Source organism: Prunus persica, chromosome G7 (assembly GCF_000346465.2).
Source record: "Prunus persica cultivar Lovell chromosome G7, Prunus_persica_NCBIv2, whole genome shotgun sequence".
Taxonomy (NCBI): domain Eukaryota; kingdom Viridiplantae; phylum Streptophyta; class Magnoliopsida; order Rosales; family Rosaceae; genus Prunus; species Prunus persica.
In genome coordinates this window covers 16832906-16856270 of record NC_034015.1, presented here as the reverse complement: position 1 = coordinate 16856270, position 23365 = coordinate 16832906, and the positions used below count along the sequence as shown (strand labels likewise).

At 37.1% G+C, this 23365-nt stretch overlaps 3 protein-coding genes across 5 annotated transcripts; 1 reads left to right on the top strand and 2 right to left on the bottom strand.

The window, feature by feature from the left end:
• On the bottom strand, positions 6100–12260 carry LOC18771605. Its single transcript, XM_007204562.2, has 13 exons — positions 11960–12260; positions 11697–11855; positions 11334–11582; positions 11086–11205; positions 10631–10711; positions 10232–10327; positions 9533–9628; positions 9139–9192; positions 8839–9042; positions 8630–8755; positions 8206–8271; positions 7391–7690; positions 6100–6973 (listed from the first exon to the last, which is right to left on the bottom strand). The coding sequence occupies exons 1-13, from the start codon at positions 12020–12022 to the stop codon at positions 6500–6502; spliced, it is 2088 nt and encodes a 695-aa protein (XP_007204624.1). The 5' UTR covers positions 12023–12260; the 3' UTR covers positions 6100–6499.
• On the bottom strand, positions 13581–20076 carry LOC18769579 (protein MICRORCHIDIA 2). 2 transcript variants are annotated; one of them, XM_020569347.1, is made up of 19 exons: positions 19720–20075; positions 19581–19615; positions 19385–19463; positions 19200–19289; positions 18887–18962; positions 18418–18496; positions 18187–18315; positions 17907–17923; positions 17726–17786; positions 17511–17609; positions 16825–16923; positions 16585–16731; positions 16303–16395; positions 15965–16016; positions 15769–15880; positions 14910–15072; positions 14310–14398; positions 14087–14129; positions 13581–13964 (listed from the first exon to the last, which is right to left on the bottom strand). In XM_020569347.1, the coding sequence occupies exons 1-19, from the start codon at positions 20039–20041 to the stop codon at positions 13848–13850; spliced, it is 1902 nt and encodes a 633-aa protein (XP_020424936.1). In that variant the 5' UTR covers positions 20042–20075; the 3' UTR covers positions 13581–13847. The 2 variants fall into 2 exon arrangements, with proteins under 2 accessions (XP_020424936.1, XP_007204594.1); XM_007204532.2 differs by lacking the exons at positions 17726–17786; positions 17907–17923 and having other exon boundaries at positions 19720–20076.
• On the top strand, positions 20205–22348 carry LOC18769801 (protein RTE1-HOMOLOG). 2 transcript variants are annotated; one of them, XM_007202455.2, is made up of 3 exons: positions 20205–20303; positions 21160–21444; positions 21690–22348. In XM_007202455.2, the coding sequence occupies exons 2-3, from the start codon at positions 21175–21177 to the stop codon at positions 22110–22112; spliced, it is 693 nt and encodes a 230-aa protein (XP_007202517.1). In that variant the 5' UTR covers positions 20205–20303; positions 21160–21174; the 3' UTR covers positions 22113–22348. The 2 variants fall into 2 exon arrangements, with proteins under 2 accessions (XP_007202517.1, XP_007202518.1); XM_007202456.2 differs by having other exon boundaries at positions 20219–20303; positions 21157–21444.

The following is a 23365-nucleotide window of genomic DNA, read 5'->3' as shown; positions in this document are numbered from 1 at the left end:
TCTCTCTCTCTCTCTCTCTCTCTCTCTCTCTCTCTCTCTCTCTAATTTAATATTTACTTCGTTTGACCCTAATCTTAAAATGCATAGATGTGACCTTTATGTTTGAAATGGGAAAATTTGCTTACCATCTGCAGTGGTTTAATGCTTCTGCAGGAAGGTATATATAATTACAGAAAATGCTTCACATTTTATGGAATATATATATATATATATATATATATGCACATGAACTTAAATAATATTGTTACTTACTGTATGAAAATTTAGGAATTGTAAACAAAGCAGACAACTGAAAGGCTTTCCTTAGTTTACAAACTATTCTGACTGATAGCATGTCCTCTCATTTTTCATAATCAATGGTCTCTGCAGTTACTATTTCTCCCTTCCCATTACAAGTCCCTTTTAAACCTTTTAATTTCAGCCTTGCTTAGGTAATCTTCTTTTGTGCCAAAATATAAATTAATATATAAATTAAAGAGGGAAACATTCTGAGATTGATTAATTAATTAGATAATAATAATATATGAGGCTTTCGAGTGTTGCAAGAATTTTAAATGAAGAAAGAATTAACAATAAAAACTTGAAAAGGAGTCATCTACTAATCATCAATCAAATCTCTGTAAAGCCTATTTAAAGTCACTGAATGCACAAACACATCCCTAAACTCTACGAGCATCTCCAACATAGTCGTTATACTCTCTAGAATGAGGGCCAAACGTAGCTCCAACAGACTTGCTATATGGCTCTCTATTTTGGAGAACCCCCTATTTGAGTTTGGTGGCTCTCTACGTTTGGAGAGGAGGACAGAGAAATTGAGGGTTCTCCATTTCTTTCTCTTCTCTCTCCCTAGGCACACAACCCTCTCTCACCTCTTACTCTTTGACTTTTTAATGAATTTTTTAGAAAGGATGAGAGAAAAATAATAAAATATTAGAGATTAACCAAAGTAGAGAACATTGAGGAAGGAAACTACTTTTAAGTAATTTGCTACAATGACTTTCTAGCTATTTTAGCTAAAATTTGCCTAAAATTTGGAAACTCACTTGAAGATGCTCTAAATCTTAAACCTTAATATGAATACGATGAATTGGTAATCAATTTTGAAACATGTACATGGTTTTATACAAAACCTTATTGTTGAAGATAATGGAGAGATCTCCTACTAAATATGGGTTAGAGGAATGATAATCAAATCTTACTAGGGAATACCTTGTATTGCATTACAAGTAAACTTGAGCCAAATCTTACTAGGGAATACCTTCTATTGCTTACCAGTCATTTGACTTTGATTCAATGGGCATTGGTGAGTATGAACTTTCATGCTCATTGGTGAGTAGAAACTTATATGATATATCTAGCTAGCGGGCTGTCAACTATATATGATCCATTTCTAACATATGTGATATTTGCAGTAGAAGATTTAAACACATCACAATTTTACACTATTTCTGACAAGAATGTTGTAGCTACATCTCTCTCTTTCTATGTGTGTGTGTGTGTGTGTCAGTCTCTGTAGTTTGGGTTTTGTTAATGTAGCAGGTTGTTCCAATCTTTGAAGTAGCCAAATTATTTGTGTATGAATCGGTGATAGTCTAAACTACAGGGAGAAGTTTTTTCACACACACATAATCAAGATGTCATAGGAGTTCGAACTTGAAATCTCTTATGTGCAAATCAAGGCTCTTTTCCACTAGGCTAGACCTAATTAGCCTCATATAAGGATTTGCAGGAATGTAAAAATTGGTTAGTAAGATTGTAGATATTCAATGAAAAAATTTATAACCTAGGACGACAGGTACTGCTTTACAGTAGATAAAATAATTGCACTTGAAATTATTTTGAAGTCCAGAGAGGGTGAATATAGAAATCAAGCTTTCTTTTTTACCTTGATAGAATTTTTTAAGGAGGAGTAATATGTGTATGACATGTCCTGTCAAAATAATTGAACACTTAAATTTGTCACATCAGAAAAACAAAAAAACAAAAACTGCACATTAAGACTAGAAAGAAAGGAATGGATGTAGGTAAAACTAGTGTGAAACTTTATTTATGTAAAATTTACCACATGAAATGATGCCAGCTTCTCTATCTGTCACTCTCCCGTTAAGTCCTCCCTTAGTTATTCATCAGTTGATTTGCTCCTTGTTATTAGTGTAATTTTTTTCCCTCACAATGGTCAATAAGTGATCATTTTAAATGAATAGGGTAATCCTTGTTACAAATTCAATGTCCATTATATCAAGATATAGGATGAGTGAAGGGTAGTTTAAACAAAGTTTATTTTCAATCTCTGCACAAATCAAATACGAGAAAGAAAATAAAATGATATTTTCTAGTTACTTTCTCTATATTGCTAAACATGAAAAATGGTTCATTTCCCATCCCTTAGAAGATATACGGAAAATGATTTCATGCGAATTCCTTTCCATGTACTGAACGTTTCTTAAGTGATGATTCTAAATGAATATGGTACATTCTTGTTACAAATCCAGTCTCCATCATGTTGACATATAGGAAGATTGAAAGAGCCAGTTTTAGATTCAAAGGGAGATTTCTATGGTCTAATCCATGTCAATGCATGGGAATGAGAACTGATTGAGATGTTTCTGTAGAAATTAACCAGGTCTGTGAGTGATATACCATATCATTTTATGTGCACTTCTTTTACAGGAAACTAGAAATATATCACATCACGTTTTCTGGTAAATTACAGAAGGCCTTTTCTTCCGACATGTTTACGGCTGGGAATATAAAGCAATTGTGTTACTACAGTGGCGCCATGTGATGCAGCTGTTTTTTTGTGGCTTCTTTCCCTAGGAATATATCTTTTTTCTTCTTTAAATAAACAAAAAAAATTACTGACTGGCCAAGAGAAAATTAAAAAAAATTTGCTCTTGGGATTCCGTAGGAAAATACTTAAATTGCATTTGCCAACTACCCCAAACCAAATTATTATGTTTGGTGAAAAAAAAAAATATATCATTAGTATATAATATAAAATAGGGAAAGCCAGGCATTCCCAATGCAAAAATAATTGATATTACTTTTACCAGAAATAATGATGAGAATGACGCCCATGTTTTTTGGCTCCAAAGAAAAAAACTTCCACTCAAAATATCATGTTTTCTTGAGCAGCACAAGATCGAGAATAAATATTCCTTCCCTGGACAACCGGGCAAGTTCCTGTCGGGAATTGAATTTTCAACGTTTGTATCCATCCATTTTCTTCATCGACTGTTTCTTTCCTATTTAAAAGTATCTTGTCAAAAATCTCAGGAGCCGATTTGCCATGAAAAATATCAATCACCGCCTTTAATCATAGTGTTTATCATGGTAAAACAGGTATTGCATTCTAATTAACATATATGTATGCTGCAAGTATTACGTAGAGTGGAGTGGTAATATCATCCTCGTACAAAATACCATTCATATGGATACATAAAAATGCTACGTTTTCCGTCAAAAGACGTACAAATATACAATCTGTAGTCATGTAAATGGGTAGGTTATTGTCAATCAGGACATTGATCAAGTGGAAGTAGTTCTAATCTAAATGTGTAGTTGAGAAACAAAAGCTCAGATTTTGGTTGAGTTGACCTAAGTTGCACCGATTAAATGTAACGATATTCAAACTATATATAGTTTGCAAATGCATGGAAATTGTTGCCCGACTGCGGTCTAGCTGTATTTGTACACGCTTTAGACCACAGTTTTTCTATAGACGCTGACAAGCGACTTTCCTTTACTATCTTCCAAATACAATGGAAAGTTTGTCTTGTATTAGGGAAACCAATTTGCACCTATAATTTCTCCAATACTTGACCTACGTACATTCAACTACTTCCTTTTTAAATTCCTCCATTTTTGCCTAATTAATTCACTTTATCTTTATATGCCCCAAAATGAATTTGACGTTCAAGGTGGTATGTTCTAATATAATCATATTGTTTTGTATATGTAATATTATTATTATGCAAATGAGATAGAGTCACATCAAATAATGTTATCACAACTACAACATTTGCATTATTCTCAACTCTATTATAGCACATTTTCTCAATACAATTATGAGAGAGCGTACAACATCTAAGGAGGAAAGCGATAGGAAGAATGGGACAATTAATACAACCGGGGTAGGGAAGTATTTCTCCCACTAAAACATTGCTAGCTCTCTCCTATAGCAGGAAAGCTTTCAACAGCCTGTAACCCAACAGCTTTATTACTGTATATCACATAATCACGGTCTAGAATATCTCAGACTTGTGTTTGCCACCAGACCAGCTAGCTAATAGCTCTCTCTCTCTCTCTCTCTCTCTCTCTCTCTCTCTCTCTCTCTCTATGTGTGTGTATATATATATATACACACACTTGCGTAGCTACTTTTGTCAGTACATAAATGGGCAAGAAAAACCCAGACCCATATTATTAGGGTTCTTGTAATGTTTGGCATTGAGTTTTATTTGGCCCTTAATTTTCTCTTTGCACATAAGATATATATTTATGTCTAGAGACCCATAGAGCAATATAGTTAAGCACCAGAAATGGCTAGATTTCCCTAGTAAGCCAAGCCATGGCACAATCAAAGAGAGCACTAGGGTTTGTTATGGTGTATTAGGGCAATCATAGGCAGGCGGGTTGGCATGCATTTTGATCAGCTCTAGGGTGGTAGAGTAGAGTGAGCCCAAGAAGGCCATGATGTGGTTTTATGTGTGTGTGTGTGTGTGTGTGTGTGTGTGTGTGTTGGGGGCCATTGTTGAATTATTGTGGTCCCTCAACAAGTGCAATTCTGCTGCAAAAAAAGCTAATTTTGCTTTGGTCTTCTCTCTCATCTCAACTAGCTGTTTTCCTCCCTCCCGAGCCCTATTTGCAACTTCTGAGAAAGCAGTAGAGACTAGAGAGAGAGAGAGAGAGCAAATTGGTGCAAGTTAAGTTTTGTTGTTGTTTCCATAATTAACTCGAAAGCCTGTGTGTCTTCTGTCAGCAGCACAAAACAAGGCTGCAAGTAAAAAGGGGTTGAAGCCGTGACTTTTGAGGCACATTTTGGAAGACCAAGCCTTGTTCATCTGCGATGAATTGTCTCTTCATGGACCAGTAAATATTCTTTTGGTTGCTTCATCTCTCGACCGTTACTTGTAGTATATTTTTATTTTATCCCTTCCAAATTAGGTTGACAACCCATGTTGCAAAACCACACATGCACCTACTCAATTTGAAGAAATTAATTAATTTAAACCCATCTTATTATAATTTAATATATATTTAAAAAAGAATTCAAAAATAAAAACCTTTCCCCGGGTTTTGGATCCAAGAACAATGGCATCTTGGGTATACTTGTTTGTATTGACTTTAGTCATAAGGTGCTTGAATGAGACCTAGACCTCCCACTAGCTTTCTGCCCCACGGAATTTTCTTGTAGCAATATCTTACTTTTCTCCAAGAAATCTCTTTGAAATGGATTGATATGGAGGACCTTTTTGAAATGACATGCATGAAAGTGAAAGCCATTTGGGATTTAAATAGAATGTCGTGAGAGGTATGTCAACATTTCAATATAATGACATATATATATGTACTGAAATGCCTTTTTTATTTCTTTTTTTGGGTAAACAAAGAGAATTAAGTTGCACTCAATCAATCAATGACAGCAGTAATTCCAATCGCGTTGTATATCATTTTTTGTGCTAAGTGTTATTTCAACAATTTTTTGTACTAAAGTTTGTAGCTGTTTGCAAAGGACCACTAATATAGTGGTTTGGAGCAATTACTTCACCAAAGAAAGATCATGGGTTCAAGTCCTATTATCCGTGTAGTGTGCGTGAGTTTAATATACTATTGTCCCTCTTAATAAGAAGTTCTCCAAAAAAGGTTCGTAGCTGTTTCTTCTTCGAAACCTACTAAAATTTCACCAGATTGGCATGATTTAGCTGCACCCACCCATTTGGCAAGCACCCTTCGGCAAGCAAAAGGAGACCCAAGAATTCTTTAGCAAATAGAAAAAAAAAAAAAAAAAAAAAAAAGTAACTTGGAACCTCGCACGAAGAACAAATTTAGGAACCAATAGATACACGTAATTTTTTTGACCAAAAGAAAAAGCAGAGATTGAAATACAGCATATAAAGTTTAATTTGTAAGCTTATGAAAAATTACATGCAAAAGGAGGCAGAACAGTAAAATTTATATACCAAAATTTTCTATATTAAAGAAAGAGAAAAAAAGCGGGATCAGTCTGAAAGCTTCCGCCATGTTTAAATATAAGGCTTTTACATGCAAAGCTAACAAGAGTAAATGAACTGCTACAGGAGTATGACTGAGAACACGGGGAGCAGGTCTAGGGCAGCTCATCAATCAGATGCTGTTTTTAAGGCTAAAGGATACAACCCTCCGTCAGGCTTATGCCGATTTTTCTTCATCAAAGGAAGATATCAATGAACTCTCTTTGCTTCTTCAGGGCTGTGGCAATCATTCGTTTAGTATATTCATTATGAAAGCAGTGCTTCTTTCACTGAGCAGATGAAGCACGAGGTTTGCCCTTTATGGAGTTGAGGTGTTGGGTAACAAATACGACTCCCATTACAAGTATGAGGCAACCAACCAGGGTGCTGAAGAAGAGGGCGCCTGGTTGCCTGGTCTGTACGAACCCGTACACCCCGGTGTTGGTCACAATGATAAGATCAGTGAGGCCATCGTTCGAGAAGTCCTCAGTGACCAGGGTGTGTGTAGGTGGTGCTGGAAGGTCAACTGATGTTAAAATACTTCCTCCAGGAGATATCACGACAGCCTCTTGTTCTCCAGCAGCAAGGATCACTTGTTGATTATCATGGACTCGTAATGAGAATGACTTCAGTGTAGGTACCACTATACCAGATTCCATCATCCCTGATGGAGATGGAAGATTTGACCATATAGCACCCGTCGAAAGCTGCCACTGCCAAACAGCACCATGACCATGCAACCCAGGGGAGTATGATGTTACCTGAGAGAAACAACACTTGTAAGATTCCAACTCAGCATAAGAAAACAGAAGCCTGCACCTTGCCGGCTAACAACTGAATTATGTAAGCAATCCTGTGGGATTCATTTGAGCACCTCAAAATATAATCGTCCCAATCCATCATGCAAGGAATTTGTAATAAGCATAAATTATGACAGATTGGATAATCAATGAAATTTCATTCTGAAAACGCCCCGATTTGATGCCAACATTTTAAAGGTTCTAGCAACTTTTGGAGTGATATGACAATCATAAAGGCCAAACAACTTTTTGGTGCAATCTTAGATTCGTGTATTGAAATTAGATTCAAAACCATTTTGATCTGATAATCCAAAAAAAGGTCCATTCTCAAGATAACCAGAGGAAGAAGACTAAAAGGACCCAGATTAGCATGCATACCTCACCACGATTTGTCAAGAAGACAACATCACCATGGCTTCCCTTACGATGCCTATGGCCATCACTTCTTGGGATGAGAATGGGAGTTGCTACCTCCAATGAAGCTAAATCATGAGTTCGACCAAAGTTTCTTGAATATTCTCCATGTTGGAATAAGTTAAAAAGGGAATGATGGCATATAGAAGCATTAAATAGTTGTTCTCGTACAGGTACACCAGAGGTCGCAACAGCCCAACAGGGGCGGAGCACTTCCATGGATCCACTGGCAACAGTCTGCTCAGCACCATTTCCCCCTACAGCCTGAAGAGAAGGAACATATTCTGTCACGCTTTTCACCCAGGATTCAGCCAATAACAAAATGTAATATTCAAAGGAAAGGCCACCACTTGATTGAAATTCATATGCAAAATAAAGTTACCCACGCATATTTGCTTTTCTGCTGCGGTGCACCTCCGTTCAAAATTATGAAGAGTTCACGCATGTACCGTGCAGGTATAATGCAAGGGGAAACTAATATGCAAACTAGCATTTTTTGTGGTTGCAGTCACCAATCATAAGATACATATCATTGTGCTTTAGATAAAATTTTATCCATATAATTGCACGAAAGGGCTGGATTATTGTAACCTAAATTACTTAGCATGCTCCCTGTACATCACTGAACCTCTGAATAAATGGGAAATTGAAGAGGTAGGTAATCAAAACTCAACAGACATTAACTTCCAACATCCACTGAGCAGCTTTTGTTCATTTATTTGGCTGTTCAAGACCAACTACAGTTGAGATATAAGACTAGAAAGCAAAGAGATAAGCACCTGGACATGATCTAGGACTCCATCGCCATTTATATCAGCATGAAGGCCACCCTCTTGAAGATGAAGCTGGTGAGATCAACAAATTTTAATTTTACTGGCTAAGGCTAATATAACATAAATATTACCCAACATAAACATAGTTTAAGCAGAATATATTAATGTAGAGAAGTACGTCCGTATTAGATACATAAGCAAAAGGTGGTGAACTATAACCACAGGAATATTTCCAATAAAAAAAAGTACAAAAAAAAAAGGACTGAGCTGAAGCAGGGTGAATTATCTCAAAATTGATTGATTGATTTTTTTTAAAAGAAAGACGGTTGGCCATTTGTTGCCCAAACAGAGGCATGTACAGCTATTATATCAAGTGTAATTTCACTTTGGTTATGGCACTACGAGGGAAATTGCACGGGCATTTGTTTACCTTACAAAAAGTGCGACCAGATGCTAAGTGAATAGCTTCTATTCCTTCTTTTTGATGAGCTACAACAACATTAGGAACCCACCAAAGTTGTGTGTGGTTTGTTATGGTAGGAATATATGGAAATGGCTGCATCAGAAATATAAACAGGTTAAAAAGCCATTTCAAAAGACAATCAACAATTCTACCTATAAGTAGTTCACAAGTCACACCTTATTAGGTTTTGCAGAGCCAGCATACTGTGCAGCTTTTCCAATGAAGTTAGAAATTTTTTTTGTTGAGTCTTTTCCAGGAAGATGGTTTTCTTCAGGCTTGTGGAAAGGGTAGTTAATAGTCTTTCCAGATGTTCTCTTCAATATTTTCCTTTTGTGCCTCTTGAACCTTGCAAGTTCCAACAAAGTATCTTCTCTTCTATCCTGATGATGGCACACAAATTGGAAAATCACTTGCCATCTAGAAGAAATAGAATGAAAGTTCAATGAATCGAGTAAAAGACAGTATTTTTAACCTACCCAGTGATGTGGCATAACTCCAAGGATAGATTCTCTGAATTCCCTACATTCAAACTACAATTTAATCTGTATCAGGGAGCTTATCTCACAAAAACATATCAGAAATTTGACCCCAACAAGAATGAATCATAAGAAACTACAGCAACAAGATGGAACTAATAACAGAGAGAGAGAGAGAGAGAGAGAGAGAGAGAGAGAGAGAGAGAGAGAGAGAGAGGTTTCCATAAGAGCTCATTCAGGCCCATGTCAAGTCAGAACTCAAACATGTTATATGTTTGGCCCATTTCACAAAATTACTATACAAAAAACAATAAGTATAGGGATTAAGACATCCGACATTGAGCAACAGAAACAGGTAAACCATGCCATTTTATAAAATGGCAGAATAACATACCTCTCCTGGTTGACGACTGTTCAAAGCCTGAACATCAAGCTTGTAGTTATGCTGTGGAATTAACCGTGATGCATCTGAAGAATGTTCTTCGATATTCTAAACAACCAAATGATATAATTAGCTACTTGAGAAGTCAGATAGTTCAATAAGCTTAACCAAAAGATAAATCATCTAATTGATAAGAGGTGGACACTAGGTTGTAGTGTAATAGCAACGCTCATAAATTAGACCCTACGATGAAAGCTTCTTGCTTCTACACCTGCTAAACATTATACAAGAGAAATTCTGGACATTCTACACTAAAAAGTTAATGTCTTGAGTGTTTGACAAATTGATGATATATTACAATGGCAGCACAATTCTATGCGTTCATAGACTGAAATAAAATTCTAGGAAAGGTACTGAAGTATCTACACACCAAAGCTCAATGAAGATTAGTATTATAATGGTACGCAACCCACGTTAATAGTTCTATATTTGGACTCTTCAATAGTTTTTCAATGAGTCTGCGACAAACTTACTGATACCCAAGTTGTACACAAAATGGAAAAGGACGGGGAAAAGAGTCATCCTCCAAAATAGCAATACTTCAAGAAAAAGCGACTTTCTTTTTATAAGGAAATCCTTTTAGCATATCATGAAGCAGAAAAGTGCCAAAATAGGAAGCATATGAAAAAAAAAATTAACAATATAAAGCACCTCATTCTTTCTGGTCCATCGAATTGCTCCAGAGCCACCAGCAAATGCAAACAATGCAAAATGGCGTAAATCCACAGTTCCTGAATTCTCAGAAGCCTGAGACAAATAGAAAAAATCATCAAAACACTCTACTACTAATAACCAAAAAACAAAACTCTACTATGAATAACTAAACAGAAAAAGAACTCCAGCTGTTATTACTGGCTTTCTATAGTTCATCCATTTAGAAGCTCAAAATATAAAGAGAACATATACACCATCACGCCTTACATGAAGAAAGTTATAATGCTTCAGTAAATGCAAAAGACTGAAAAACAAATTATCTACTCTAACCACAAAAAGAGTAATTATGAAATCATACAAGATTTTTTCATGCATAAGCCAAAAAAATGCTTTTACCTCCTTTTCAGTTAGATTTCTTCTATGCTGATCAGCACTTCTCTCTGTCCTCCCAATTTCTTCAAAAGGGTCCAGGGAAATCTAAAGATCACAGAAGAAATTATTTCTAAGAGCATTGAGGAATGATAAACATTTAGAGTTATCAGATTAAACATTAATACAGTATCAACAGGTCAAAATGCAGATGCAGGAATGCTAAAAGTTTGTGATGACATTGGATGCAGGACTTCTAAAGTTAGTGGATAATGCCTCGGCCATCATACCCGATGAATTGTTTAGAAGTTATGAATCAAAAAGATGGCCTGCAAACTTTGTAAACAACCTTGGCGGTTGGGTGAATTTGTAATCATACATGCTTTATCCATTACTTCTCCATAAAACCAGAAATTGAAGTCTGATTTGTCAACTCAGAATAAATGTAAACAAAGTTGACATAAATACAACAAAAAACATACATGAGGCTGCATTTCCATCCTTCCACCAACAATCACCAATCCTGTATCCCCATGCCTCAAGGTGTAATTGCTTATGGAGATGGCAATCTCCCTATGATGAGCATTATGTGGAAAATCCTCCTGTAGAAATGCCAATAAGAACAAGAATGTGAATTAAAACAAATAGGACCATTACGTCACTTGTAGCTAATGAGCCAAGTAACCATTTTCCAAGAAAGGCGTGAACAAAATTGAAACTTGCCACAAACCTGCAAATTGACTTCCCAGAGCTTTTTGAGGTTGGAATCGAAGCACATGACAGACCAACCCGACGTAACAACCACCAAAACCTGCCTGGGTCTTTGTCCGGGTCTGAGCTTGTCGATAACCCCGGTAGCCATTGCCACGGGGCGTCTGCCGGAGGAGATGCGGATTTTGTCAGGCAACAGGCTCACCTCCGCAAGCACGCGAGCATTACTGAATCCTTCATCCACACGCCTACTATGAGGCTCCAAAACCTAATGATAACAATAACACAAAACCCCCAACCATAGCCAACAAGTAAGCAACAACACTGCTTGTTATTAAAAGAAAGCTAACATGAAAATGAAGTGAAAGAGTGAGAGGAAGACCTGGATTTTGGCATCGTGGGTGGCCACGAGGACTTCTTTCTTGCCGTCACCGTTGAGATCGGCGACGATCGGCGGAGGGAGACGGTCGGCTTCGTACTTGATGGGGTAGTCATCGGAGAGATGCATCCATGCCTCTCTGAACGAGAAATCACCCTCGTGCTGAAATTCCAAAAACAAAGCCAATAAGAAACAATTCAATTCGATTAAAAAGAATGAAAAATTCGTTCGTGCTAAGGGTTTGTTAGGGTTTTTGGGGAGCTGACCTGAAGAGAAAAGAAGATGGCGAAAGCAGAGAGCATGAGAATGGCCAAATCTCGCTTCCTCATGTTGAAGCCTCGTCCAGTGAGAACCCAATTTTGCAGAGGCTACAGTGCTTGCTTAGCTGCAGAGTTGAGTTGAGCCTCTGGGTCTCTGAGACTGTGAGGCCGTTACTTTCGGCTAGATTTTACCTCCAGTTTTCGGACGACAGCGTTCTGACTTCCGAAACCCCTTCCTCTCTCTTTGGCTTTTGCCACGTTCGTAAAGGCAATAGACTACTGCAACGGTAGTACACGTCACCATTTCTTTCTTTTTTTCAAATTACATTTTTGCTCATCGCCAATTTGTATGTTTAGATGGAGAAAAATAACTAAGGATTTAGCTAAGAGTAGGGAATTGAAGAGAGGAAATTGATATTTTTATTGTTTGTCAAGCATGGAACTTATTAGATGACGTGCGGAAAAAAACATAGAAATTAGGGATCAAGATTCATGAGTTAAATTTCCGTCAAAAATGCATCATTTCGCAATTTCTATTGAGTATGAATTCGTTTTACGCTGTAATTTCCATCATTTACAAAATTCAACATATATAAATTCAAACACTGATATTATTAATTGTCAAAAATTTAAACGATGGAGATCTAAATTTCGTCATTTAAGAATTCTATACAATTTTCAATTCCTTCATCCAAATAGAGGATTAAGAGTCAAAAGTGTTAGCTAGACAAGGTATTAATCGATCTGATGGCCCTAGTCCACCCTACTTCTCATGCTAATAAGGTAGTCCAGGCCAACCGCAGAGTCGAAGCGAAATTGTGGCTTCTTGTGCTATACTCTATTTGCAAGGAGAAGTTCCATCCTACGGAAGGAAGATAAGGGCCTGTTTGGTATTCAACTTGAATCCAACTTTTTAAACTCAAAAATGGGGCTTGAAGGGCTTGAATCCAAAACAAAGAAAACCTGTTTGGTAGTCCTATTTTTAAACTCAAACTCAAGAACAACTAAAAAAACACCCCAATTATTAAAAACAAAAAATATTTGTTTTTTCAGTTTTTTTCTAACAACCCACGAGTTCTCAAATTTTTTAAGATTTGAAAACAGTTTTCAAATTGCATACCAAACAAATTTTTGAATCTTAAAAATAGATTTAAAAACTCCTTGTTTTTAAGAAAAATCAAAGTTTTTGAATTCCCTATTTGAATAGGATACCAAACGACCCCTAAATTCTTTCTGGTTGAGGGGGCTTGACCAGGTGAAAAGGAAGAGGGACAAAGGGAAGAATGGGGCTTGAAGGGCTAGAAGGACCTGAACCGCCAGAGATCTCTTTACAAGCTATTGCTGGTCTTCGCACACCGCAAAGCATGCGAGTTTAGGGACTACTTGAAAGAAAAGCCATCACCATTCTGATTAGGGACTTCTAGCTCACTGAACCCGAAGTCCTGTTTTTATTCCCTTTTTTCCACACCCAAAAAAAAAAAAAAATTATAATCCAGTCATAGTCTATATTATTATAGTACTAAAAGTATTTAGGACAGTGTATCCGCCACTTTGCACCCATGACATTAATCTGCAGTAATCTCGAGGGAGAAAACTAGGGCAACAAATTGTGTAAATGAGCTAGCACTGTAACAAATGAGGCTTCCAAAGAGTTGCATTCATTTTTTCACATTTCATTACATACGTTCATGTACATTCTTTCGTAGTATTAAGCATTCTTCAAATTATATCCCGAACTAAGGTGGAGTAGGCCTGTGAAGCGCTGTCCAAAAGCACAAAAACATGTGATCTATAGCTACGGTCTATACAAATTCAGAAGAAGTGTCAGCAGGTGGATCTCTTCAACGTTGGTCTAGTTGCAGTGACCGGTTCAGAATGTAGTTCTAAGATTTTATCAAACCGTTTCGGTAGGTTGTTTCATTATCTTTTGCTTCCTCTTTGTCTCTAAATATGAAGCAAGTTGAGCGCTCTTCCTTTTGGCCATCTCCAATTCCTTCTCTAGGTTTTCAATCTGTTTCATTCCAGAAACAAAAGGCAAAACTCAGTATCCCATTATTCAAGTAACTCAGGCAGTAAGTTGAAGTGATGTAAGTATGAATCAAAGATGTCATTTGGATACGAGTTTATACATACCGTCTGCCTCAACTCAGTCTCCTTCTGCACCTGTGCCTCACACCTGTAGCAAAAGGGTTTTGTTGGGTTCAACTCAACAAAATCATAAAGAGCCACATCATATGGCATGTGAATTCTAGCCCTACCCCCAACTAATGTCTGGTACTTGAACCTAGAGGTGTTCATAACAAGGATCTACAAATGAATTCCAGCCTATTTATCGAATATAAAATTAAAATGATACCTCATGAAAAGTTGTATATTCTCTTCACATATCTCATCAACTGACATGGGCTCTCTATTGTCGGCAGACGTCACTACTTCCGATGACTTCTGCATTTGCATTCAACAATGTAAGAATACTTCAACCAAAAAGAAAACTAAGGCAATGATACAGAGAAATAGAGGATCCATTGTGGCCCATTCCCTTAGAAACCATCGTACACAAGACAACATTTTTTTATTTTATAACGAATGTGGTGAACCTGCTGATACAATGTTCTCCTAAAACTTCAAGTGGCTGAGTCAAAATATTCACAGTTAAGCATTTCAGGTGATTATTGGTTAGTTACTGACAAATAAGATTTTTCAAGTTAGAACTAATCCCTGCACATTGCAATACATAACAACATATGATAGTCATAGGAAAAATGAACACTGCAAACATTTAAGACACCGAAGCTAGTGACCAGACTGTCAGCAAACTCAACATAACTCCTCAGCCATTTGGACATCCACGGTAAGGAGTTTAACCAAGAATGTTCCTAACCTGCATGTGCTAGCTGTCAACTATACTAAATAGATTGGGATAACAGTGCTAAGAAGCAAACCAGAAATCACTTACAGTTCGCGAATCATTTTGAAGGACATTAGCAGAAAGGCCAGCCATAGTTTGATCCAGATGCATATCTTTTGGTGTAACTCCAACAGAAGGTTTAAAAGTCTGATCCTTCTGAAGGTTGCGTGCACCAATGGGCTGATATCCCACAAAGTGACAATTGGTTTTCCTGTCTTGTCCAGAACAATTTCCACAACTCAGACCAGTGTAAAAATACATCATTCTGTGTTGGAAAAACACATCAAACTAAAGTACACCAAACCATGTGTGTTTGTGTATGAGAGAAGGATGTATGGAAAGCATAAACGGACACTAGTAGAGCGATTGATAGTACATTGACATATTTCATGAGAGAAACCCTTCTGATGCATAAATGTATACTACTAGATAGCACACCTAATATTCCATTCATCTATAAATGCCAAGGGAAAAATGCTTGGAATCTAAAATGGAGACCAAAGTTTGCTTCTATGGTGCACTCGTTTTAACTTTTATGAATGTCTAGACCTTCAGTGGCATCAAGCACCAACTCATGGAGTGGAAGCTTCTTCCCTGAGACCACTTTATAATGGATAAAGAAGTATGCAATTTTCATTTTTATTTTTGGATTTAGTATTGTTTACTTCTCTTTTATGCCTGGTCTTTCTTACGTACACCCCCCCGTGTGCCTATGATATAAACCCTTTTGCACCTTTTTAATGGAAGTAACTTACCACCAGTTTCTTTTTCTTTTTTCTATTAGGACCAAACATCCTCAACACTGAAACGACAAGAGTGTGGATTGGAGCAGCTAAAATGCTATCCCTAGATTCCCTACCCTTATGGGCAAAACGTTGCCTGTAAATTGCAAGTTAAAGTAACTCACCAGTACTCATTTACCATTTGTTTCAGCCTAGTTTCAAGACGGAAAAACAATGAAGATCTTTCAAAATCCTGCTTATCATGTGCTGGCTCTATAAAATTTGCTTCAAGAATTCCTGTAATATGTACATTAATAAAATTAAGTAAATGAATACATCCAGAACATATCTAAGTGAGAATACAGAGTTAAAGAATGATACCAACAACACCGTTCCCTTTCGAAGAACCATCAGCTGTGACTTTCCAAAAGGGCTGCAACAATGTAAACAAACTCACTGCCTTAGTAAACTAATTGGAATTACTGGCCCACAATTACACAATGCTCATCCTTATCATGTAACCAACTTGGAATCCCATAAACTTTCATGGAAGAACTCAGCTGTACAGGGATCAAAATAATCAACCGAAGTTCAGAACGCTGTGTGACTAAAAATTAAATTCTGATCTTCAACATCCATACGAGATATATTAATTCACAGCAAAAGCAACGTAAAAATCAAATACATAGAAAGTGCACTTCAGCATTATCAAAACATACCCTGATGAGGCGATTTTTATGGTACAGGTTGAATCCAGTAACTCCAAGATCAGGCGCCTCCTTTATGAATCCAATGGTTGTTTCCACTATAACCTTAAACAACGAAATCAAGATTTTAAAATCTACTCTCTTCGTTTTTTCAAACTATAGAACTTCCACAGTGACTTTTTTTCATACACTTGAGATTACTTCTTCAAAACCTCAAGAAAACTTCAGAGCTCAAGAAGATTATTGCAGGGAAAAGGAAAGATCACTAGATAAGGATTGATGTTTTTATCTTACCTCATTCAATGTTGTTATCTGAGGCTTGTATGTTTTAACTTCTAAATATCTCAAGTCATCTTTAATATGATATTGCTGTATAGGTTTTCCCCTTAATACAATTTTGAAGTTCGTGAATGTTCTGAGGTACAGAATGGAAGCATATGCCTGACCAAAAGAATATGGTTGAATTAGAATCGTCTCAGTCTGTCAAACCAATAATGCTGAAAACAGAAATTTCATAAAATTTTGATAAGTTACCCTCAATGAATAGCGCATACGGTAAGATATATGGAATTGTATTTTTTGTTGTACTTTAGTTGACTTTCCACCGGCAGCTTCATCTCTCAACCGTATATCCTACATCAAACAAAAGAACCACAAATATTATGAATATTAGGATCCTCTAATCTATATCAATGAATATGTTCCCACCCTCCAACTTTTGAAATAAAGTATATGGAGTACCCTGTTAACATTAATCTATTAAAATTGTACACAAAGATAGTTTCTTTTTCATTAAAAAAAAAATCAAAATAACATGATATACTTTTGCAAGCTTTGCATGCTTGATGTCACAAAAAATTTTGTGTATGTTCGCATTCGTACATGTTTTAAGGGGTTGAAATATCATACAAAGCACTTTTATATTCATCATTGTGTAGAATAAGTCATAAGATAAAAGGATCATCTTCAGAAATGCTGAAAAAGAGAATTATAGCCAATTAGTGGTTATCAGGGCATAGTTTAACTGAGTTGACTTAACCAGTTAATGTGGAACACTAAATCATTCAGTTATTCCGTTAAAATTCTGAAGTTCAGACATGTAGATGAAATTTTTTAGTAAATCAGTAATTCATAATAAGACAGCTCTTAATATATATAGCTAAAATATGTCCCTAAGAAAGCTTTTACAATTTACGTTCTTCTGAATAAGTATGGCATACCTCATCATCATCATCAAAACTCAGTTCATATATTCCTTCATCATTTAGCCACAAATTGTATATAACTATTCTTGTTCCATGGGCTCCAATTTCCTCAAACTGGAAAATAGAAATTATAAAAACAAGAACAAGAACAAAAACTAGTCAGGGAACAACATATGTTGACGGCAACCTATAAAATAGTAAGTAGTGCATGCAGTAATCAGAGCCTGTACATTCGGTTTTAAAAAAAGGGCAGCCTGTATATCCACTACTGTGGTTGTAGAAATGTGATAGCTGAAGGCATCATGGCATGCTGGAAAAAGTCAGTGCAGGCACTAACTGGGTGGCCTTAGGAACTTCAGATATTAAAACCTATTTCTCTATTTCTCAAAGGATATCAAAGTAAGGGCAAACCGAGCATATGTTTCTGCCTGCAACACCACAATGGGATTGTTCAAATCCATGTACCAATACAAACTCTTTGTTCTAATAGCTTAAGGAAACATGAAGACTGAAAGCAAGGGCATCTCATGCATGATAAATCTGTAACATATCCACACAACCCCTTCCAACTAGGTAACAACCATCTGAAAGCAGATACTACCAATGTACAACTTCTGTCAAACAGTTGCTTTTAAGTTAATAAACTTAGGTAGATGATGATATTTCTGTAAGAAGACTCAAATCAAATAACCTGTAGCATGAGATCCTCCTTTGATGCAAAGGGAGACCATTCTAGGATTGTTTTCAAATTAGAAGTCCAGTCATCCTGCGAGCCATAAGTTATTGGTTCAACCCAGTTTCCAGAGATGTCAAAATCAATCTGCAATACAAATAAAACTGAAGTGTTAATTGTGTATACGGATTTCACTGCAAAGTCTCAAGGAGGAAAAGAGAAGCTTGATGTTAACGGGCCAAACAATACCATTGGAACAATAACATCATCCTGTCCAGTTCTCCGGAGGAACGTATAAGATAAAAGACCAACACTCTGGGTAGCTTTGCTAAAAGACAGGTGTAAGGGGAAAGTAAGTCATAACATTGAATTTTTAAACTCAATTCTGCAAGCGGAAATTTTATTTATGTCAAGATAAAATAATTAGCGAAAAAGAATATACTATCCCACATGAGTGCGCATATATCAATCAATGAAAATTTTGGAAAAATCACACAAATCCAAGCTAAATGCATACACAACCATTAGGTTTAAATCGTAGCTTCAAGTCGGAACCTTTAGTTTCATGAGGTTGTTCGTGTTAATCAACCATATTTGTGCATATGGTTGTAAATGTGTGTGGATGTAGTGGAAAAGAAATATGGTAAAGGGTGGGAGTTGATTGCCTCAGCTAGTTTGACAGGAAAGTAAATTAAAAAGAAAAAGAAATTAATAATACCCTGCGCGAATTGCACGGCTGAAAACAATGACATCAGCACCTAGCCGCATGGTACTTGTCTTGAATCCATTACCATCTGAAATGTAAAAGCTGTCAGACGGCAAGATGAACAAAAACATGCAAACGCTTGCAAATATTTCTTTAGCATAAACAAAACAAATTCTAAAACCTAGCTATACATGCAACTCCTTGAAAAATAGTCCAACAAAAATGACATCGTTGAAAATAAACATACAGAATCACATAACTGTGCAAATGATATACTGACAAATCAAGCCAACAGCTAATGAAACAAGAAGATCGGTATAATTACATTGCCCAATAGTCGTGTTTGCCTTTTTAGTAGAATAACCCAAGCTCATGCATTTGCGCATACCTTCAGGATCCATTCCCCCACCATCATCTGCACAGAAAGCATCACCATTTGCAATTTTTCTTTACTGTTTAAGAAATCACATATCAACCACAAATTAATAAACTTAACAATTGAAGCCATACCTTGGAAAAGTAAGGCTGGGGAGTTATCTTTCACAACATCAATTTTATCAACTCTCACAAAAGTTGCACCATTTTGTACCTTTATTAAGGTAGAGAAAAAAAGAAGAAGAAGGATTTAGTGTCTTACTTTCCTTTTCCTTCACTTTTGGGTGCATAACACATATAGAAAGGCATAACAGCATAAGCTAAAGCTCACCTCATCAACAGCATTGTCCAATAGCTCAGCAATGGCTGCAAACAAAAAACAAATAAGCAGAAAGAAAATTGACTGAATTAATTGAAAGTTAGGAAGAAACCCAATTTCGCTAAACATGTAAAGAGGAAGAAGAGCTTACCGCCAAAAGCCCATTTATGCGAAGTAGCATTGGAATGAAGAAACTTGGGATGGACCCGGGCATGCTCCAGCTGCCCTTGGGAAATATAGGGCCTGGCGGTGGGTCCCACGGCATAGTCGCCGGCTTTCCAGAAACTACGAGAGTCTAGGGTTTGACAGTTGGGAGCCAAGGGCTGTTGCTGCGGTTGAGGTGTGGCTTGCGGCGGTGCTCCGGTCGACGAGGCATTGTTGTTCTGGTTCGGTGCTCCGACTCCGGCACCGTTATCGTCGTCGCTGTCTAGCTCCACAACAGGGATGGCTTCCTTCTCTCTTTTAGGCGCCATTTCGAAGGCTCTCGCTTTCACAGTAGAGGAGCTTCACTTCTTTTTTTGGCATGCTCCCCAGCAGGACAAAACGCACCGTTTTGGAGGCGAAAGAGGGTAGCTTGGGCTTGGGCCGGTTGGTGAGGGCCATACTTACTAACCCACTAACCAAACATACCAAAAGCACCAAAAACACGCATTGTCTGATTTGGTTTGAAGCTTGAAGCATCGCTGGGTGCTGCTGGGCTCATTTTCTTGACGACAATTCCATTGCCATTCAAAGGTACTCTGGTTCTCTTCCTCTGTCTCTAAGATTTGTGTTGTGATACTCTTTTTGCTTTTAGCTACGGTTTCTTCAACCCCTGAAGTTTTCCTGACAGTTTCTCTTATTGGGTATCTAATTTAGGGTAAAAGCAAAACATGTAGGCAGTTGGGTGATGCCTCAAAGTATTTTTATGGTTTAAGTTAGCTAGAAATGCAATTAAAGATGTTGAATTGGAGTTAATAAATGCTAATCGTGTGTGTGTGTGTTCCAAAACTAGATGAATATAGCAGACCAGGATAAGGAAGGAACAGTTGACTAGCTTCTGAATTTATGTTTGCTCCCCGAATAAATAATTTTTTGAACATTTTTGTGATATGGTGAAGAAATTTCTTTTGGATCTTACCCTTATGATAGTAGGCGATTTCCAAACCAACGAAGATATTATGGCATTACCGTGTCCCATAACCTTGTTGGAATAATGGAAAATCTCTTTTTTGAACAAGAGGAGTTAATTGTAAGAGTTATCTTTGACCGCATGCCATTTTACATAGGAGAAAATAGATTACTACAATTTGATAATGGGGCAATCTCTACTGTTAATGATTTTTTGATAATAGCTTTTCCTGAATTTAATTAGAGTTCATAATGTGTCATAATATTTGGTTGCAATTTGTTTGATGATCTTCTGAAATATGCTGCTTGTTGGAAAATATTGTGTTCTGTTTGGGAAAGAAAGCATTTCTTTTTATCTTTTGGACAATGCATTTGTAAATTCTCTGTGTAAGTGAACTTGGTGCCTTTTATTTTGGAAGCACCTTTGCATTCCGAGCCAGATTTGTGAAAAGTATCTAATGTTTTTGAGGCAACTCAGCAGCTTCCAATTTTGGCAATGGAAACAAGTGCAAGCCCTGAGCACAACTTGATGATCGATGGAAGTGCTTCGCCAACTCTGCAAATTGACCCTAGAAGAGCCCGGTTTCCATGCTGCATTGTGTGGACACCCCTTCCAGTTATTTCATGGTTGATTCCTTTCATTGGCCACATTGGCATATGCAGAGAAGATGGTGTGATTTTGGACTTTGCTGGGCCCAATTTTGTGTGTGTGGATAACTTTGCTTTCGGAGCAGCGACTCGCTACATCCAAATAAGCAAAGAAAAGGTATATGCACTCTTCATATCTGAACCCTGATTTTGGCTCCTATGTAATTACCCTTTATAAACCTGTTCCATTACTGGAGAAGTGTGCAATTACTATAACCCTGCTTCACGAGCAGGGACATGCCTATATACCTTGATCTGGTGCAATGAGTAGATGGGAGCTGCTCCCTTAGTCCAACATTTTCGTTTATGTATTCACCTGCTATTCCTGTCTTAATTTGTGTTCATTAAAATTTTGAAAAGCAGTGTCACTCTATTCCCAATCCATCTGTGTGTCAAAGCGAGGATCAATACAGACAGGATGAACCTGGAAGAGACATAATGACATGGGATGATGCCCTTCGGAAGGGCACGCAGGAATTCCAACACCGATCTTATAATATTCTTACCTGCAATTGCCACTCCTTTGTAGCCAACAACCTAAACAGGTTAGGCTTTTGTTCTGGTGGGTGGAATGTGGTGAACCTTGCAGCTCTGATCTTCCTCAAGGGTAAATGGGTGAGCACGGCATCCATGGTGCGGTCCTTTTTACCATTTTTAATAGCATTCGGTCTTGGAGTTGCATTTGCAGGTTCAACCTTCCTAACTTACTTAGGATTCTTCACGGCCTTTCTTGTTGGATGGTTTCTTCTTGGTACTTACTGTTTCAAGAGTTTGATCCATTTGTAAGATTTCTGTTATTTGAAGTCAGTCATACAGAAGCCTTGGTTACTAGAGATGTGTGATTCATGTGTATACAACAGTGGCATTTGCCAGCTACTTTGTACATTTTAAATAGCCCCTGATCTTTCCTGTTAATTTCTAAGTGTTTGTTTCCTCCTAAGAAGGCATGTGATCCAGGAATTGAATGCTGTTCCAATTTTAAACTTTATAGTTTCTACTTTTATGTTGCTTTCTTGGATTTAAACTCCGCTTTGTCTCTCCAACAGATCGAAAGCTTCTGTCACTATGTTTACGTTTATTGGCATTCTCATTATTTCTTAAATAATTAGTTAATTAGTAAGTAGGAGAATTAAGATTTGAATTCCATTAGCAAGTCTCCAATGAATCAAACGTGCATTCGGACCTGACAACATTAAAACGTAATCATGTTTGGTAGGATAAACACTATTTACAAATTGGGAGATTCACTATTATACTCAATATTTTGTGAGATTTATGTACCGTAAATAATCCGGATTCTACTAATAAAACATAGCAATCTTAATGGCATGCAACAAATCAAGATTGGATTTTAGACATAAACGGTTAACCAATTAGCCCTTTACTACAAAATTAAACGATATTTTTTTTAAAATTATGAGAGAATCTGATTCGATTGAATTAAACCATTACTTTGTTTGTTACCTTACAAGGAATCCAACGATTAACTTATCCTAATCCAAGCTCATTACTCCATTCTTCACCACTTGATTTCACCCCGAAAGGCACTAAATCATTAGTTTGTCCTCCGACAACAATGATGGAGTCACAAGTGGGCTTGAGGATTGCCCTACCCTACAATGCGACAATAAGAACATAACTTCTTTTTTCTACGTTCATTCAAATGACTCTAGAGCTGTCCAAATTACATAGCAATGAAATGAAATGAATCTAGAGATATACCAACACATCAAGCACAATCAAATCACATGATATATTAGGTGACCACCATACCTTGTTTGTCCGAGTATACCTAACCGGATGCCCTTGATTCTTGCAAGTCAACAGTCGAAGTCAACTCTATCAACGGTTATGATTTAAAGATCCACGGATCATATTGTGGGCTGGCTAGCGCACAATACGTCCACCTAACCGCAGCACTACATTACGCTCGCATTAGCGTACGTCCATTTACGTTGCATGGGAACCTCCTTTTATACACCGTCCTTATCGATCGTGGCACATTCGTAATTCAACCGAATACTAAGGCCAATTCGGCA

Bases quoted from the DNA above. Each gene is read 5' to 3' on its own strand.
- LOC18771605 (XM_007204562.2), bottom strand. From the start codon at position 12,022: ATGAGGAAGCGAGATTTGGCCATTCTCATGCTCTCTGCTTTCGCCATC. The intron at 9,043-9,138 runs GTAGGTTAAAAA...TGCCATCATCAG, and splicing joins GAGTTATGCCACATCACTGG to GATAGAAGAGAAGATACTTT. The intron at 8,756-8,838 runs GTGTGACTTGTG...TTTCTGATGCAG, and splicing joins GCTCTGCAAAACCTAATAAG to CCATTTCCATATATTCCTAC.
- LOC18769579 (XM_020569347.1), bottom strand. From the start codon at position 20,041: ATGGCGCCTAAAAGAGAGAAGGAAGCCATCCCTGTTGTGGAGCTAGAC. The intron at 18,963-19,199 runs GTAATTATACCG...TTTACATTTCAG, and splicing joins AAACACGACTATTGGGCAAT to ATGGTAATGGATTCAAGACA. The intron at 16,732-16,824 runs GTAACTTATCAA...TCTTTTGGTCAG, and splicing joins GTATGCGCTATTCATTGAGG to GCATATGCTTCCATTCTGTA.
- LOC18769801 (XM_007202455.2), top strand. From the start codon at position 21,175: ATGGAAACAAGTGCAAGCCCTGAGCACAACTTGATGATCGATGGAAGT. The intron at 21,445-21,689 runs GTATATGCACTC...TTTGAAAAGCAG, and splicing joins TCCAAATAAGCAAAGAAAAG to TGTCACTCTATTCCCAATCC.